At 35.7% G+C, this 17,741-nt stretch overlaps 1 protein-coding gene across 1 annotated transcript in view; it reads right to left on the reverse strand.

The window, feature by feature from the left end:
* The window catches only part of SCOT (Succinyl-CoA:3-ketoacid CoA transferase), a 210,706-nt gene that overhangs the window by 118,894 nt on the left and 74,071 nt on the right, over positions 1-17,741 (reverse strand). The window contains exons 6-7 of the mRNA XM_090408800.1: positions 17,368-17,474; positions 3,693-3,753 (exon numbers count right to left, since the gene is read on the reverse strand). Of these exons, the coding sequence (XP_090264926.1) occupies positions 3,693-3,753; positions 17,368-17,474 (168 nt within the window). The remainder of the gene's footprint in view (positions 1-3,692; positions 3,754-17,367; positions 17,475-17,741) is intronic.

Genomic DNA, 17,741 nt, shown 5'->3' on the forward strand with positions numbered 1-17,741 from the left:
CCTTGCAGATACAAATTGTCCTACTTTGGCCAAACAGGCAGGACAGCAAATATCAGGATTTCAGAACACAAAGACTACATCCGATTTCACCAGTACAGCCACTCTGGGCTGGCAGACCATGCGTTAGATACCCACCATAGAATTCGTTGGAAGAAAACTAAAATAATACACTGCAGCAAGTTTAAGTACGAAAGATTATTCAAGGAATCATCACCAGCTCTAAAAAACATTTCAAATCCCAACAAATTTGGGTGCATGAAACTACCACAAATTATGGAGACTTACATTATGAGAACTTCAGCCCAACGGCCAAGACAACCCAATAAGCCTGCCAGAGGGCACCATTAGGACTTTAGGAACAATATTAGTTTCTTTCCTTCTTCCTCATTTGCTTTTGTTAGTGCCTGCATGCATACACCATATTTTTATGTTCCTGAAGATGGCAACGTGACGTTGCCGAAATATTGAAGTTATTCGTTAAAGTTGCCTTTAATTAATATCCTTTATATGCGTTGTTAATTCCGTAAGCTAATTACCAGTTATGTAGATAGGAAGTTAGTAATGATGTCAATTTTTCATGTAGTACTATCATATCCTCTACATCCCTTGAGGGTACAAGTCAGGAATTTGATGATGATTATTTTAATTAACTTGATCAAAAATGTTATTAGGACCTACAAATATTTTAGACTGTGCCTCTGTCATTGACCTGTGAGCCACATATTTTCATAGTTGAATCTTTGTTTTGTCATGTCCTCCTTGATTAATTTGAATTGATTACTGACAATACTCAATACTTCGGCAAAAATTTTATAGAAATAAAATTCTCATCAGCTGTTGTAAGCTCTTTTCTTCAGATTAGTTTGAAGTTTTCAAGGCACAGATTTTTTGCCTATGTGATATAAACTGATGATGAATATTTATTATGCTTTATTTTCATAAACTGAAGCTTTTAATCTCTTTCTTCCTTATGATTTGCACAACAATAAAGAGTACAAAAATTCATAAGTTTCCAGCATAATGTTGAGATATTCTAGATTTCTGCCTAGTATCTGATAAAATGAACAGTTCAAAACAGTTGTTAGGCCACTGATATCATTCTCAGGATACAAGACTCAGAAATGTTTTAATACAACCAACTGCCTACACGTTTTCCAGATCATTCAACTAAGTCTGTCATAGAGATCTTAGGAGTCTTCTATCCAACAGTCTTTTTTTCAGATCTTTAAGCTTGTCTGGTTAGTTGATTTTCCTTCCATTCATTGCATTATAGCTTTATGCATTGCAGAATCACATCAGGACAGTTCAATTCTTTTGTCTATCCACTTACACAATTACAGTTTTTACTTCAAATCTTATTCACAGTTTCAAAAACAGTACATGAGCCATTCTTCCTCCTCATTTTAAAGATTTGCAATGCCTCTCCAATTAAAACTTAGGACCTTCTACAACAGGTGCATTTAAATGGGTTTGGTGTTGGACATTTAGAAAGTCTATTATTTGTTGAAAAAGGTACAGAATCAAGATGTTAATGTCATTAATGATCAAAGGGTGCGTGCGAGGCAGGATATCACAGCCAAACAGGTTGTACAACGGGAGGAAGTGGATATGAGGTTGAAGATGTGGTTGAGGCAGAACAAAGTGAAGTATGAATGGCAATCAGAGTCAGGATCAAGGAAATGGGAGGAGTCAGACTGGAGAGAGAGAGAGAATGGTATAGCAATTAGACTAGAGAATGTTGGAGTTGGTAGAATGGCCTCAAAGATGCAGTTATTGTTATGTTCGTATACATATCTAAGGAGTATTCAAAATAAGAGAGCTGAGTTTGTAGCATTGAGTCAGCACAGCCAAAGATAATCAGTATAAGTGAAACAGGTGTCTGAGGATGATGTGATGTAGGAAACAGAAATATAAGGACATACAGTTTTTCCAGAAGAATATGAAGGTGAAAAATGTGGTGTGAAGTTGAAATTAACAGGATAGTTAATTTCAACTTAATTTAGGCCCAACCAATTTGCCTAAACATTGTGAAATGCTTAGGCATGTAAAAACATGATCCCAATGGGAGACTTTAATTACAGCAACACAGAATGGAAGGAGGAGGAGATAGTGTATGGAAACAAGGAGAGTAAGTATGTTGAATTTCTGAGAGATAATTATCTTAAGCAGCATGTGACCAATGCAGCTAGAGGCTTTAGTGTTTTGGATTTGGTGATAATTTCACAGCATGTAGTTGTTAATGATGTATTAATACTGCCATTGTTTGAGAAGTGGTGAAACAAGAAAAGGTTACTGCCAAAAAAAAAAGGGATATAGGTGGAATATAAGGCAGGTAATTATGAGAAGCTCTGTAGTCAATTGGCATCAATACAGTGCGTAGATGAGATGTGCAGAAAACATGTTCACAGTGCACTGGAATTCAAGGGTTAAGCAGGAAAATAGAGTAAGAGTGAAATGGATGAACAGTGAAATCAAATAAGCTGTTTTGGAAAAGAAAATGTTATGGAGGAAGTACAAGACATAGTTGGTGGCAATCAGATCCATGATATGTATTAAGTACAAACATGGTAAATAAAGAAAAGGTGCAGTATGAAAGGAGATTGACTGATCAGTCAAGGGTAATTCAACGAAATTCTTCTACTATATGGCAATAACTCTCATTGCCCAGTTCCCCATTCTGATATTTGTCCACATCACTCTACTTGATATAGCCTGCCATTCAAGAAGATTAACCTCATGTTTTGTGTTGACTACTATGGCTACTCCTTTTCGTTGACTGTCATTGCCTGAATATAACGTTTTGTATTTATGGCTCAGAAAGATCTCACCAGTTTTTGTCTTTTTTGTTTCAATCATCCCTATTATGCATCTGCTACTTATACAATTCCTCAGCTAACTCCATTTCTTTGCCATTCAGGCTTCTTATGTTGATAATACCGATCTTGAACTCTGGTGATGTTGAGTTAAGGTGTGCTTTAGGATTTGTTCCAGTAGCTGACTTTTCGCTGTTCACTCTGGTTTCCTGGTGAAAACGGGGAGCCTTGTTTAACTGGGTGACGCGCCAGCTGGCATAAATTCTTTCATGTTATACCATCATTTTATATTGTGGTTTAAGTCAATAGGAATACAATTTGGTCGGCTAAATCCCAAATTGCCAGCCCATCCTTGTTCGTTCAGTATTCAGGTAGATACCTAACAGGGCGCACCACGAGAAGGTGAGGACTGGACATTACGTCAGAAGCCCTGGTCGGTTTTCTGCATTCCTTTCAAGGCTATGTGGAGGTCTCCTCTCAGTTATACAGCTTTGATCCTTAAGCAACCTGCAAGAAAGTTATTATGCCAAAAATGTTACTTTCTTTTTTCTTTTTTAAATTGATAAAACTAAAAAGCTTCAGTAATCATATTTTAATTTAACAATAATGCAAAAAGCATGCATTGGCCCAAAAAGAAGTGCTTCCCTGCAATGCACAGAGCGTGCCTTCGAATTAATGATCCTTCAAATTGCCAAACAAAAAATTGCTTTCCCAAGGAGGTTAGATAAACAGCAGATTACTGAATTTCTGTGGATGTTTTTAAATTACTTTTGAAATCTTTTTTAAAGATTAACTTAAAATGTTAATTTTAAAAGCCTGTTAGTATCTAAATATTCTACTTAACACTACTTAAAGACATTTTTTATGAATCATCAGTACCTCAGCAATGGTAATCTTTGCTGCTTTACACATTGGAGGATTGAAATTAGCAGCTGTTTGCCTGTAATAAAAATAAAAATACAACAATAACCAAGAGGACAAAATGAAAGCACTTTTTGTGATATAATCTGAACAAATATTCCATAATGAATGTTTTATAGATCAGGTAACTTATTTTCTGCTAAAATCACAAATTGGAACATTAAATTCTTAGAGACACACACACACAGTAACAGGTACAGAAATGCAGACAATTCAATGATGTTTCTTTATATAAATGCTAGGAGTATTAGGAATAAAGAAGATGAATTAGTGGCATTGATAGCCTCAGACAGTCAAAAGATTCCTGGGATCAGTGAAACATGGTTGAATGAAGATGATATACTGACAGGAAAAGAAATAGAAAGGTACAGTGTATTTCATCAGGATATGAAGGGCAAACATGGTGGTGGAGTATTGCTTATGATAAGTGATGAGTTCTGTCTTCTCAGAGTAGATTATTTGGAGGGCAATGGCATAAAAGATACTGAAAGTATATAGTGTGAAGTGGGGTGGACAGGAGAGGATATTTAGTGGGATATTGCTATAGGCCAAGGAATAGAGTTTAAGGAGCAAGAAATGTCTGAGCAGTTGAGTTTGGCAGGTACAAAAAGAGTGAGCATTATGGGATAATTTTAACTAAATTGGAAAGATGAAATAGCATGTAGTAGTAAGGAAATAAATTATTGGAATTCTTAAGGGACAAATGCCCCAGGCAATATATAGTAGAAGAAACAAAAAGCTTAAGAGTTTTGGATTTGGTCCTGGTACCAGAGGACCTGATTGTAACTGAAATCTCATTCTTGTCTCCAATTGGAAACAGAGTGTGACCATGTCTTTGGGGAGATGAGTAGACATGTGGAAGTATCAAGAATAAAGGAATTTATGTGGAATTATATGCTTGGTGATTAAAATAATCTTAGGAATCAGCTAGGGACAGTTCCATGGATGGAAGAATTGGAAGGGCAAGATATCACCAGTGCATGGAACTAGTGAATATTTACTAGCAGCAATGGAAAGTTGTATACCTGAAGTGAAAAAGAGAACAAGATTTGGTGTGATGTGGATGATACTAATGGTATCAAATGGGAACTGCAGATGAAAAGGAGGTTATGGAAAAAGTATAAATAGAGCAGTGAAAGCATGAAGAATATAAGACTCAAGCCAGGAAAGTGACTAGCATGGTAAGGAAGGCAAAACTTGAATATGAGAAGAGATTAACTGTGAGATTTAAGGAAAAATCTAAAGGAATTCTTCATTATGTGGCCAGTAGGAGGAGAAACAACTGTGAAAAAAGAATGACATTGTCAGACAAAAATAGGAATAGAGTGACGGATGCAGAAGACATAGTGGAGAACTTATTGGATATTTTATCCTCGGAAAACAGGGTTTTATCACTAGAGAAATGGGGATGATTCAAGGTTGGGATTACAAGAGGAGTGGTGTTACAATGCCGAGTTTTCTGGATGTCAACACTAGAAGGGATTTCATCATGTGTATTTAGATAATGTGCTAAGGAACTCTGACAGCTCTGTTGACTTGGCTTTTCAATGAAAGTCTGGCTAGTGAAAAGGTGCCCAAGGAGTGGAAGGAGGGTAACATAGTGCCATTGCATAAGGGTGGTAGTAGAAAGGAAGTGTCAAATCACAGACCAGTTTATATTTCTTCTGTATTTGTTACGATTTTGGAGAAATTAGGGAGGGATTGTATACGGCATTCAGCAGATGAGGGTAATGTTATCTGTGAGAGTCATGGATCTTAAAGTGATGCAGCAGAGGAATGGAAAGCTAGCTACATTAATTGCCTAAAATCCTCAGCATGATGAATCAGCCAGCAAATAGAAACAGAAATAATGCTACTGCGTATGGGAGAGCCAACGTGCCTAACTCAAGCCCACATAGAGTAGGCGAGAAGACAGACTGCACATGTGGAACACAGACTGCACATAATATTTCAACTATCAATATCAGAATGTTGTACAAACTGGAAAATTAAAACTGATAGAGAGGGAACTTGAACTGCTTAAATGGGAAATAATGGGAGTTGCAGAGACCCACTGGACAGGTGAGAGAAAAATCAACATAAAAAACGCGAGCATATTTCACTCAGGAAGGAAAGATAACCATCACAGAGAAGGTGTAGCACTAATCATTAAAAAATGGCTCCTAAACTCAATAGTTAATGTAAGACCTATTTCCTCTAGAATCATCTCAGTAAGATTCAAAGCAAAAGAAAAAGGAATATATATAAAAAGAATAGAAGTTTCTGCCCCAGACCAATCACATGAAGAAGAGAAATGTGATCAATTTTTTGAACAACTGCAAGAAGAAATCAGTCAAACAAGTACGAGATATATCCTGATTATTTGATTATTTATGGGAGATTTTAATGCAAAGATCAGCCAGTACTCTGAAGATAAAGCAGAAGTAATGGGAAAATTTGGTCATGGAGAGATGAATGAGAGAGGAGAGGACTTGATTAATTTTTGCAAAATAAATCAACTGTTAATCACAAATACCTTATTTTACTACAGGCTACAGCACAAATACACCTGGACATCACCAAACAATGAAATCAAAAACTGTGTAGACTATATAATCGTTAATAAGAAATGGAAACATTCGTTCTAAAATGTCAAAACATTAAAAAAAAGATTGACATGGATACAGACCATGGACTACTATCAGCCAAACTAAAAATCAGTTTCAAAAGAGAATAATCCACCAAACACAAAAGAAGATAGACATCTCAAAACTCAATGATAGCTTGACCAGATCTAACTATCAGAGAACATTGAAAGAAAAATTAAATAATCTTGCTTTAGATGCAGTCTTGGAAAAAAGGTAAAGAAATTATTAAAGAAACAGCAAAACACCTGGGCTACCAGACAAGAGTAAATAAAAATTGGCTTACACCAGAGATTTTTGGACTTATGGGAAAGAAAAAGAATATCCAAAACTAACCTCTCAAAAGAAGATAATGAAGAAAATAGAATATTATACAAAAATTTGAGAAAAAGAAATAAACAAAAAATGCAGATTAGCAAAAATCACATATTTACAAGAAAAAGCAGGAATGTGTAAAGCATACAGAAAACATGACTCCAAGACCATTTATGAAATAGTTAAAGATGAGCAAATGAATGAGAGTCTCAGTTTAATGCTAATAAATGTAAAGTCTTAACTTTGGAATCCACTGATGGAAAGCTGCATTCTCTGTTGCAGGAACTGTACTAGAGGAAGTTTTTACCAGTCATCACTCCAAGGCATGGGACCTTGGGGTAATGATAGATAGAAACTTGAAGTTTAGGGAACATATCACAAAGGTAGTGAAAGTAACCTAGAGAGCTGCTGAAATACTGAAAAGGATGCTGATCAGCAGAGATAGAAGAGTTCTGGTTTCATTGTATAAAGTTCTAATCAGGCCACATCTGGATTACTGTGCTCAGATTGGGTTGCCAGGATTTGAAAGAGATAAACCTTACAGGTAGTGCAAAGGCAGATAACAAAAATGATATTAGGACTGTACAATGTTGCTATGAGGATAGATGAGGACATACAGGCTGCAGAGTTTGGTCAATAGAAGAACAAGAGGTGATATCATTGAGACTTTTAAAGTGTTGAGGGGTAGTTAAAGAATTGACACTAAGTTCTTTTGTATGGTAGATCAAGAGGAAGGAACAAGGGGCTATCCCTGAAACCTACTAATAGAAGTGGTGAGTAAGAGGGTGAGGAGTGGCTTCTTTGCATGGAGGGTAGTTGAACCATGGAATGAATTGCCTGATAAGGTAGTGACAGCATGAACAGTGAATAAGTTGGTATGATAGACTCTGCTGTGGTGTTTAAGATGGGCCTCCCATGATGAGTCTTATTACTTTATGGAGGGCCTGAACAATAATAAATGGTAGTTTATTGTATGTGTGTGTGTTTGTGTATATACTCACACACACATATGACAGAATGCACACTTTGCTAGTGCACAGACACTGGGGAAAGTTTATTTGATTAAAGTTGAAAGAAAACAACAATGTACTGAATATGTTTATGCAAATAGGATTAGTTGCATTCATTTTACTAAGAACTTATTCAGGTATAAAAGGTTATAAAACATATTTTACACAAGATAATATAGAACTGAAACAGTATCAACAAATATAGTATTAGTTAGTATTCTAATAATTTAAAATAACTGCATGCCTGTGTATACTGTTGTGCATATGTGCAAAGTAGATGAATCATAACATGGAAGGAAGTCAATGCAGATGAATTCCCAAGTACTTGGTCACTTTCTATTAGGCTACCATTCAGATTAGCTGAGGATAATACAACTGGCAAGAGAGTTGTAGCCTGACAACTTGAGTATTCTATGTCTCTGACATACTCTTCAATGCACTGCTCAATACAATTTTTTTTGTCTTCTCATAATATGGAGTATTAGTCATACCATATTTTAAAGAAGAATTGAATTTTATTTTTATGAAAGAAATAACCTCTGATTTCTTCAGTTTTGTGTATGCTGAGCACATAGGTTTTCTATATGCTAAGCATTGTGAAAATAAGTCTTAAGATGCTGTGCTGGCATAATCATTTTGTAAGAATGTTGCAAGTAAGGAGTTGAGTCCTTTGTCCAACTCATCTTCATTGTCAATAAGATAAAGTAAGTTCTGACAGAACTGAAATCATCTAATTTGCAAAGGATATACTGTTGTGAAATAGCATGAACATAGCTTATTTCTAATGGATTGAGCACTAGAATTTAGCTTTTTTATCTTTTCAAATGATCTAGTTCAAGAAAATGAACTAATTTTAAGCAGAAAATTCTCTGGGAGGCTGGAATAGTCCATGGCAGTCCACAATTTTTGAAACCTCTCAAACAGAAATATTTTTGAACACATGAAAGGTCTAATTGATAGCAGTACCACAAATTCCAGAACTATTTCAAGAATACAGTGACGGAAAGGCAACCACAATAGGACTTTATCCGTATTTCTTTTGAAATGGATGCAGGCTCCATATTGACTCAGTGTTGGCAGAGGTAGTGTCAAAGCACATGCATTTAACCTTATCAAGGACATCCTATTCAAACTGCTGCATCAAAACTGCTTCTCCTATCTGCTCACTTGTTGCAGCCAGGAGTTTTGGAAAACCAAGCAGTTAGTCAACTCCTTCACCTAAAATGAGAATTGAAAGGCAGTCAAAGATTTCTTTTCCAGAAATATCTTGAAGTATTTTACCCATCCCAGTGAATGGTTAAAAGGACATCTGCTTTAAACTTTAGGGCCTTTGGCAATTTTCTTTTTACATGTGTGTTGTAGTTCATTCAGCATGCTATTTCAATATGCAATCCCCATCACGACCATTAAACAATCAATAAATTTGTTAAAATTTTTATGAATTTTTTTACTTTAATATTACCTAGAACAAAATGAAAGGGTGCCTCAGAGAAAAAAGTAAACTTCGAAAATAAGGAACATCCTACTGTATGTCCAAGGTAAATCAGGTAGGAGTTAGATGGATGAGCAGTATCATTAATGTTGTGAAGGATATATATATATATATATTAAAGGAGAAAGGTGACCAACAAGCTCATGAATAGTATGAAGGTTAGGGAAGAAGGTGACCAGCATAGTAAGGAAAATCACATTGTGAGAGGAAATTAGCTCCACAGGCCAAAGGAAATCCCAGAGTTTTTTCATTATGTGGCAAGTAAGAGGAAGAATAACTTTAATGAGTGCTGATGGTAGAGATAAAGGCAGATGAAATAGTTGAGCTACAGTGACCACTTTGCAAAGATTTGTCACCAAATGAATATACTGTTGTGGCACAGGTGACAGGGCCTGATGTGAAAATGGAGGTTGATGAATTGGAAGTACTTAGGATACTGCAGATTCTTGATGCAAATACAGCTGTGGGATTAGATGGGATATCAGCTCAATAACCTTTGACCAGATTGTTCAATTTAAATCTTAGCTCTGGCAAAGTCCCAAGGGAGTGGAAGGTGGGCAAAATAATTATTTTACATAAAGGATGATCTAGTAGCAAATTACAGACAATCAGTATCTCAGGAGTGGTGGTGGTAAAAGTACTGGAAAAATTGGTCAAAAAAACAATTCAGGAATGGATGGATAAGAACAGGATTCTCTATGAGGGATAGCATGGTTGGCAATTCCTTAGCAAAAAGTTTATATAAAAAATTATATAAAAAAGTTTACGAACTTTTTTATATAATGAAACCTGTGAATTCATCACTAATCACTGTGGTTATACGTGTTTTTAGTGATAACTTTTTTATAACATAATAACAGCTGAGCTGGTAAAGGCAATGGCTACATGATGTTGCAGAGGCATTTGACAGGATACTACATGAAACTCTGTTATGCAAACTGGAACAAATGAAGATGGATATGAAACTGTTGATATGGATAAAATGGTGGCCGATGGACAGATGCTAAAAAAACATAGTATATGGATGAGCAGAATCCAGGAGAAAGTAGGTGACTAGTTGTGTGCCACAAGTCTCCATGCTTCAACTACTGTATAATTTGTACACAAATGATATAGGAAATCATTTGAAGGGAGATATTCAGTTGTTTACTGAAGCTGCAAAGTATGGAAGGGTAATAGTTAATCAAGATAATGTAGAGTGCTTGCATGAAGATTTAAATGGGCAACACATAATGGATGTCAATTTAATGTGGAGTAGTGTTAAGTTATGCATTTTAAGGTAAAAAGTTTACAAGCTGTGTACCATACCACATTTATGGAACTGTACTCCAGGAAATTGAGGAAGCTAAGGACTTTGGGATGTTGGTAGATACTTGAAGTTCAGAAGACATATTGCTTAAGTGTCCAAGATAGCTCACAGGAACACTTTGTTATTGAACCACTAGCAAGCAGAGATAAGGATTTATCATTCATCTCTTGATACAACCAAATCTGGATTACTGTAATTAGGTCTGGTTGCCTGAGCTTCTTTGTATTGAGAAAGTGGGAAAGAGGATCCAGATGCAAGCAACCAAGATGGTGAGTGGTTCTGAGTAATGTTTCATATGAAAAAAGATTGAAAATTTGCTGGTTGCAAAAGTTGTTTGATAAGTGAAAAAGAAGGGATATGATAGAAACATTTACATTATTTAAATGATTAATAAAAAGGAAATATTTCAGCACTTGGCTAGAGGAGGCAGAAAGAAAAGGGGGATGGATCATCCTTGGAAATTGGGTAAGAGTGGTTAGCAAGGATATGAGAAATAGATTTTTTGCTTGGAGAGTAGTGAATGAATGAAAAGGACTGCCAGAGTCAGTTGTGAGTGCTTTGTCTGCTAATGGATTCAAGAAGATATAGAAGAGGTATTGTGCAGATAGTGCACATCTTCCATAATTAGTCTTTGGACTCCATGGATATGTCCATGCAATAATATCTTTCAGCCTTAAGTTAGACTACAACAGTGTTGGTTCCTATTATGCATCCTTTATTCCATACAATTACTTTATGATTATGTAAGAGTAGGTGGAACTTTGATTCTAATATTCTTCATGAAATGCACTCCTGCCCTACATCTGTAAATTGACAGCCACTCATTTTGCTTTTCCAAAAACTGGCAACCCTCACTACAGCAAATATTAAAAGGACCAAATTATAATGGAAAAGTTGAACAGTTAATTTCTTTAAGAACAGCACTGATGCCATGGGGCTTGGCTAAGACTTTCTGGTGGTTCAGTATACAGGCATTCTCCTATATGAATCCTTGATGAACAGCACATTTGTGGCAATAATAATAATAATACTATAATGGCCCATATGTGACAATAATAATACAGTGTAATACTGTAATAATAAGTTATAGAAACTATTGTGCTCTTTCTTTTTAAATCAAAAAAAGAGAACATAAAAGCAAACTCATGCCAAAAGTTTAGACAGGAGATAGAAATTTCAAAAAAGAATATTAAAAGTTGCATCAATGTCTTGCTTACTGGAAGGGGCATTTCTGAGGCAAGAAGGTAGGCTAACATTAATCAGAAAATGATGGAGATAGTGCTAAAGAGGATGGACCTGGTGCTAGAGAATCAAGATTTGATTCTATTTCACAAACAGAATTTTAAAGGGAATTTTCTTTTATGAACAATCACGTTCCACAGCAGGAATAAAACAGTTCAAGGACCAATTTTCAAACATCGCAAGTGTGACCCAGGCCCTTAAATTTGACTTCCAAATAACGGGAAGAGCTGCTTTAACACATTCATTGCCAAGCTGAAAATTGGAATTTCGTGTGGTGGCCAAATTTATTTTTATTTAGTTAGCGACGTCCACGCGATAACGTGTGATCGGCCGGCCGGTGAGAACTCGCATCACGCGATGTCGCGTGATTGGCAATGAACGTGTTAATAATGGGGGGAACTGTGGGTTTGTTTACATGCATGAAAGAAACTAGTTCCCAAATTATTAATTTAATTATCCTTATGGGGAGCCTTGGGAGCCTGTTTGTAACCAGGGGACCTCCTGTATTTTACTACCAGAAAGTCTCAACTAAAGAAAGTTCCAACAAAACCCATGTGCAGGATGCACATGGTTGCCAGCTGTATTTCATATATATGGAACTCCTTTTTATGACTTAATTTTAAGTGAAATTTCCTTACATTATTTTGTACAATCTGGATCAAACTGAACTAAAATTATTATTATAATATGGTATCTCCATAGAGCCCAGACTCGTTGTGGGAGACCCATACTAACATTATACACACAAAACTTATCAGACTTCTTATTCTTAACCACCTTACTGCCCATTATGGATCAAATATGCATCCTCATACGCTTTGTATCCATCATATATTTCAATGTAATATGAATGGTATTATAATTTTAATATGCACTTCACATCCATGGAAACTTGGACGTATATATACGTCCTGGCCGGTAGCGTGGTTAAACTTATTTACTGTCAGGGCACTCACAACTAATTCTGGCAATCCGTTCCACCCTCTCCACGCAAAAAATTTCGTCCACACACCCTTACTAACACATGATTACCCAACTTCCACTGATGACCCCTGGTTCTCTATTTGTCATATATTGGAAAATTTCATTTGCATCCATTTTATAAAACCCCTTTAATTGCTAATAAATAAATTTCTATCGTGTCACCTCTTTTCAGCTTATCAACTAAACTTTGTAAATCACATAACTTCAATCTGTCTTCAATGGGAGTGTTGGATTCTGATTATACAGAAATTGGAGTAATTATTATTTGCATCAGAATCCAACATGATCTTCTATCACAAAGCCTAGACTTGTAAATATTATTTAATGTAAACAACTTATTTTACAATTTAATATTCATATAACTACTTTAATTTGGTTTAATATTTAATTATTTAATCAAAGAAATATGTATTAATAATGAAAAGACTGTATTAAATATTATTAAGTTATTTTATTTATTGTTATGTCAATATTATAAGAATTTGTATCTGATAATTTAACTGCACATTTATTGAAATGTAAATATTCTTATTTTGTTCCTGTTTGTGAAAGTTTAACGTTACGCAATAGCTCAAATTTATTATATTTTGTTTGGTTGTCATGGAGATGCATGAAGTAATCAAGCGCGAGAATTGGAACACAACGTGAGGAGAAGGTTTATTGAAAAGAGTTAAAGAGATCTCGAGGACAATTTAGGCAGGAAAAACGGATATAAAAAGTGAGGAACGCTGGTAAAAAAAGGGGAGAGATTAGAGATTTATTAGAGAGAGAGATTGGCATTAGGTTGGAATCAGGCATTCAGCATTCGGCAATCATAGTGCGATAATAGTGAGTCGGCGAGTTACTCAAGCAGCTAATTTAAGTCTACTAGTCGAGAAGCTTAATTTGTCAGCACAAATTAATTTAATGATGGTTTAATTAATTATTAATTAATAATAAAAAATCAGCAAAATTACCAATTAATTATTAATTTAAACATTACAAAATAACCAAGGTGTTCCGTGAAAATTTCAGGATTTGTGAAGCGTTCTGTAGTCGAAAAAAGTTTGAGAAATACTGATCTAGGCCATGATCTTCTCCCTCATATCCTCACAATCAATCCATGAAGCACTCTTATCCCTCCATTCCCTGTGGCCATAATTAAGTCTGCTGTAATTCCATAGCATCTGGAGCCTACTGTTTAAGCATTTAATTGCTCTGTCAACCTCATGCCTAAGTGGAGGAAGGAAATGGAGCAGTACTAACAGAAGAACAGGAAATTTGTCTGGCAGGAGGGCTTCAAAATTTCCTTATCCTCTCTGCTGTACAGTTCCTCACAGTAATCTTTCCATCTGTTTTTGATTTCCAGTTCTTCTGTTAGTACTGCTCCATTCCTGTCTTTGATGACATTTGACTTGAGCTTAAACTTGTGATTTAGGTCATGAACTAAACGAAACATCCTTTTATAATTGCCTCTTCATTTGGTATTCTATGCATTCACATTTATTAATATAAAAATTTTCGTTGTCCTGTGTGATGGGCTTTCTGACTTCTCTATGTAACTTTTATGTTCTTCAGTCTTTGTGTCTCTTTGTTTTGCCAATTGCCTCCTTTCAATCAATTCCATGCTGAATCTGATATCCAGGGGTCTCTAGATCTTCTAAATGGGCATAGATATCTCTTGGCTGTATCCTCTAGCATAACCTTTACTCCATCCAAGAGCATTTCAGGTGAGTTCTCCTCACTAGTCTCTAAATGATCATCCAACTGTGTTGATGTTTCTTCTGTGAACCCACTAAGGATTACTCTGACATCCAGTCTAGTGACTTTGAAAATTTCAGAGTCTCAGTCTTATTTTGGCTTTCTCTAGCTGATGGTCAGTATCACAGTCTGCTCCAAGACATGTATGAAAACCAAGGATGCTTGTCTTCCACTGTTGGAAACCTAGGATATAATCAATTTGGTGCCTTGACCTATCAATGTTAGATGTCCAAGCATAGGTCAATCATGGATGTTTCTGGAAGCAGGTGTATTGGTAATGACTAATATGTTAGCATAGGCAAATTCCAATTTTGCACCATGAGTGTTATGTTCACCGAGACCAAACATGCCAAACTCAGGCCTAACTCTCATACTATTCATGTCAAAGTTTATCCGGAATAGAAAACTACGTGGACACCGGAACAAATAAATAATTTATTAGCTAAAATGAACTTTTGCTAGCATTACCAGGGGTCATATAATACTACACAGTCAGTGGAGACAAACTAAAATGACCTGGATGACAAGACACTCACGTGCATGTCATTCCTGTTGTTAATGCTGATTGATAGATAGGGCAGTGAGCCAAAATCTATTTAAAATCATACTGTCTGTTCTGTTGCAGTTAACCAGGTTCTGTAGAACTTGTGCCACTTTCAGGAACAGTCTCTCTGATTTAAACTGGGATTTGCCCAGCTTTTTTTTTCATCTTATGAAGGATTTTTTCCTCTAAGGCATAAAGTCAGGCTACTTTACAAATCCCGATTTAAATCAGAGAGGCTATTCCTGGAAGCAGCACAAGTTCTACAGAACCCAGTTAACTGCAACAGAGCAGACAGTATGATTTTAAATAGATTTTGGTGCACTGCCTTATATATCCATCGGCATTAACAGAAACCACCACAAACAGTGCCACTGTTGCCGCCATAACTGCCCTTCTTATCCAGGTCATTTTAATTCATGTCTCCACTGACTGTGTAGTATTATATTGCCTCTGATAATGCTAGCTTAAGCTAGCAAAACATTTATTTGCATTCCAGTGTCTATTCCAGAAACTTCCACATGAATAACAGCAACAGCTATGGAAATTTAAACATGGAAATAATTCTCATACTTTCCCCCACTTTTACATTAAAGTCCTATAAGATGAAAAACACATCCCTCCTTGGTAAGTGGTCCAATACACTTTGTAGGTTTTTGCAGAATTCCTCTCTCTTCATCAGTTCTGTATGTGTGGAGGGTGCATAAATTATCATGATTGACACACACTGATAGGATGAGTCGTAAGTCTAATACAAAGTATCCTGTCTTTAATGGGATCATAATCAAAAGAGCCCTTTATTGAGGTCTCTTCAGTGGGAGCCAGACCCAGAGGTGATACCAAGGTTGAAGAAAGTCCTGAACTATTTTCCCATAATGCACAGCACTATACATGTCTGCAAGGAGATGTGCTTTGCATTATGGGATACTAAGCCAAGTGATGTGAAGCTAGTCCACCTTTGTGATGAGTTGCCTCAGTCCTGAAGATACTTCAGGGCAAACTTTGTTTGCTTACACTTGGATAAAGGATTAAACTAAATATATAATTTAGTTTAATTCTTTCCATCCTATCTTTTACAAAACCCAGCATCATTCCCCACCTACTGCAGGTTACCTTTAACCTTTAACTTTAACCTTTAACCAACTGTTCCAATACTTTAACAATTATTCCTGATATATTAATTGGTGCGTAGATTGCTACATCTAAATTAAATATATAAATTAATTATATGTATCTTTAATATATAAATATAAATTAAAGATACCAAGAAATTATATACTTGCTTAATCCTTTATCCAAGTATAAGCAAACAAAGTTTGTGCCTGAAATATAACTTCTGCATTACTTCAACCTTAGTATCACCTCTGGGTCTTGCTCCCACTGAGGAGACCTCAATGAAGGTCGAAACGGTCTGAGTAGTGACCCTTCCCATAATGCATAGCATTATACATGTCTGCAAGGAGATTTGAAGTCATACCACCTTTACCACAAGTTGCCCAGTCCTGAAAATACTTCAGGACTAAGGATTAAATTGCTACTTCTGTCTTAGAGCCACCTTATGTAATGGAAATTTTTTATCCTCTTTCCACTCCATTTAACCTTGCTGCAGCTGGGACTTAGAATGAACAACACAATGCCAATTCTCTAGCGCATTCACATAGTACACAGCCATGCCACGCAGTCCTACTGCAGTATTCATATTGATATTTTTCAATATGCTGAACACCTCCTGTTCATATACCTTAATTTTGGCATGCATCTCTGTCACATCAGAAAGCAACTGCAAAATTTCCACCTGGATGATACACCTTTAGAAAACGATCACTCAGCAACTCAACTATTTCTTTTACCCCTGTCACCTTACCATCTGAAATTATTCTGAAGTCATTCTTCCTCTTACTTGCTGCATAACAAAAACTGTTGTATTTACTTTGGCCTGCTTGGCTAATTTTCTCTCATAATCTGATCTGTCCTTTCTAACCATACTAATCACCCTTCCTGCTTGCAATTTGTATGCTCATGATGACCACTTGAATCACTCTTCCATATGATTGTATCATTGCTCAGAATTTTGACCATTCCTCTTTTGCTTTAAAGGGACTTGTCAGTTTAACTTTCCCAAGTCTGGAAAAAGAATTTGATGACATTTCTTTTAATGTACAAAGTTCAATCCCTGTTCAGCTTTTTTTCTTTTCTCTTTTGTGTGTGTGTGTGTGTGTGTGTGTGTTAAGAAAAGCAAAGTTTATGAATGGATTGTCTAAATCCTGTCTGCTATAATTTGAGGATAAATTACATAAGCACACTTATGTAAGTTATAACAGAATGGAACCTGACTATATCCACTAAATATTTAACTGTTTAAAATTAAAACTTCACCTGAATATCAAGTTTCCAGCTTTATCTGCTTTCCAAGCTTTAATTAAAGCAAAGTCTCCTGTGATAGCTCTTTCTAAAACATAAGGACGACCATCAAAAAGTTGAGTCTGAATCACATGTGGAAAAATAGATAAATTAATTAACAATATTTGTCAGTCAAGAGCTTTCAATCTGATAATAAGAACTAAGACATAAATGTATATCAGTGTAAATTTAATAAAAGTAAGAAAACTTAGTTTGCATTTGATTTTGTTTCTGAACTAAATTTAGTTATGTGACATGCAATACTATGAGATAATTTTAGTTTCAAAGCTTAATGCATCCATTCATAGTAAGTAATTTCTGCAATGATGAAAGTTTATTTTTCAGTTGGT

The sequence above is a fragment of the Typopeltis vanoorti genome, chromosome 19 (assembly GCF_054136105.1).
Source record: "Typopeltis vanoorti isolate ZY-2024b chromosome 19, IOZ_Tvanoo_1.0, whole genome shotgun sequence".
Lineage (NCBI taxonomy): Eukaryota > Metazoa > Arthropoda > Arachnida > Uropygi > Thelyphonidae > Typopeltis > Typopeltis vanoorti.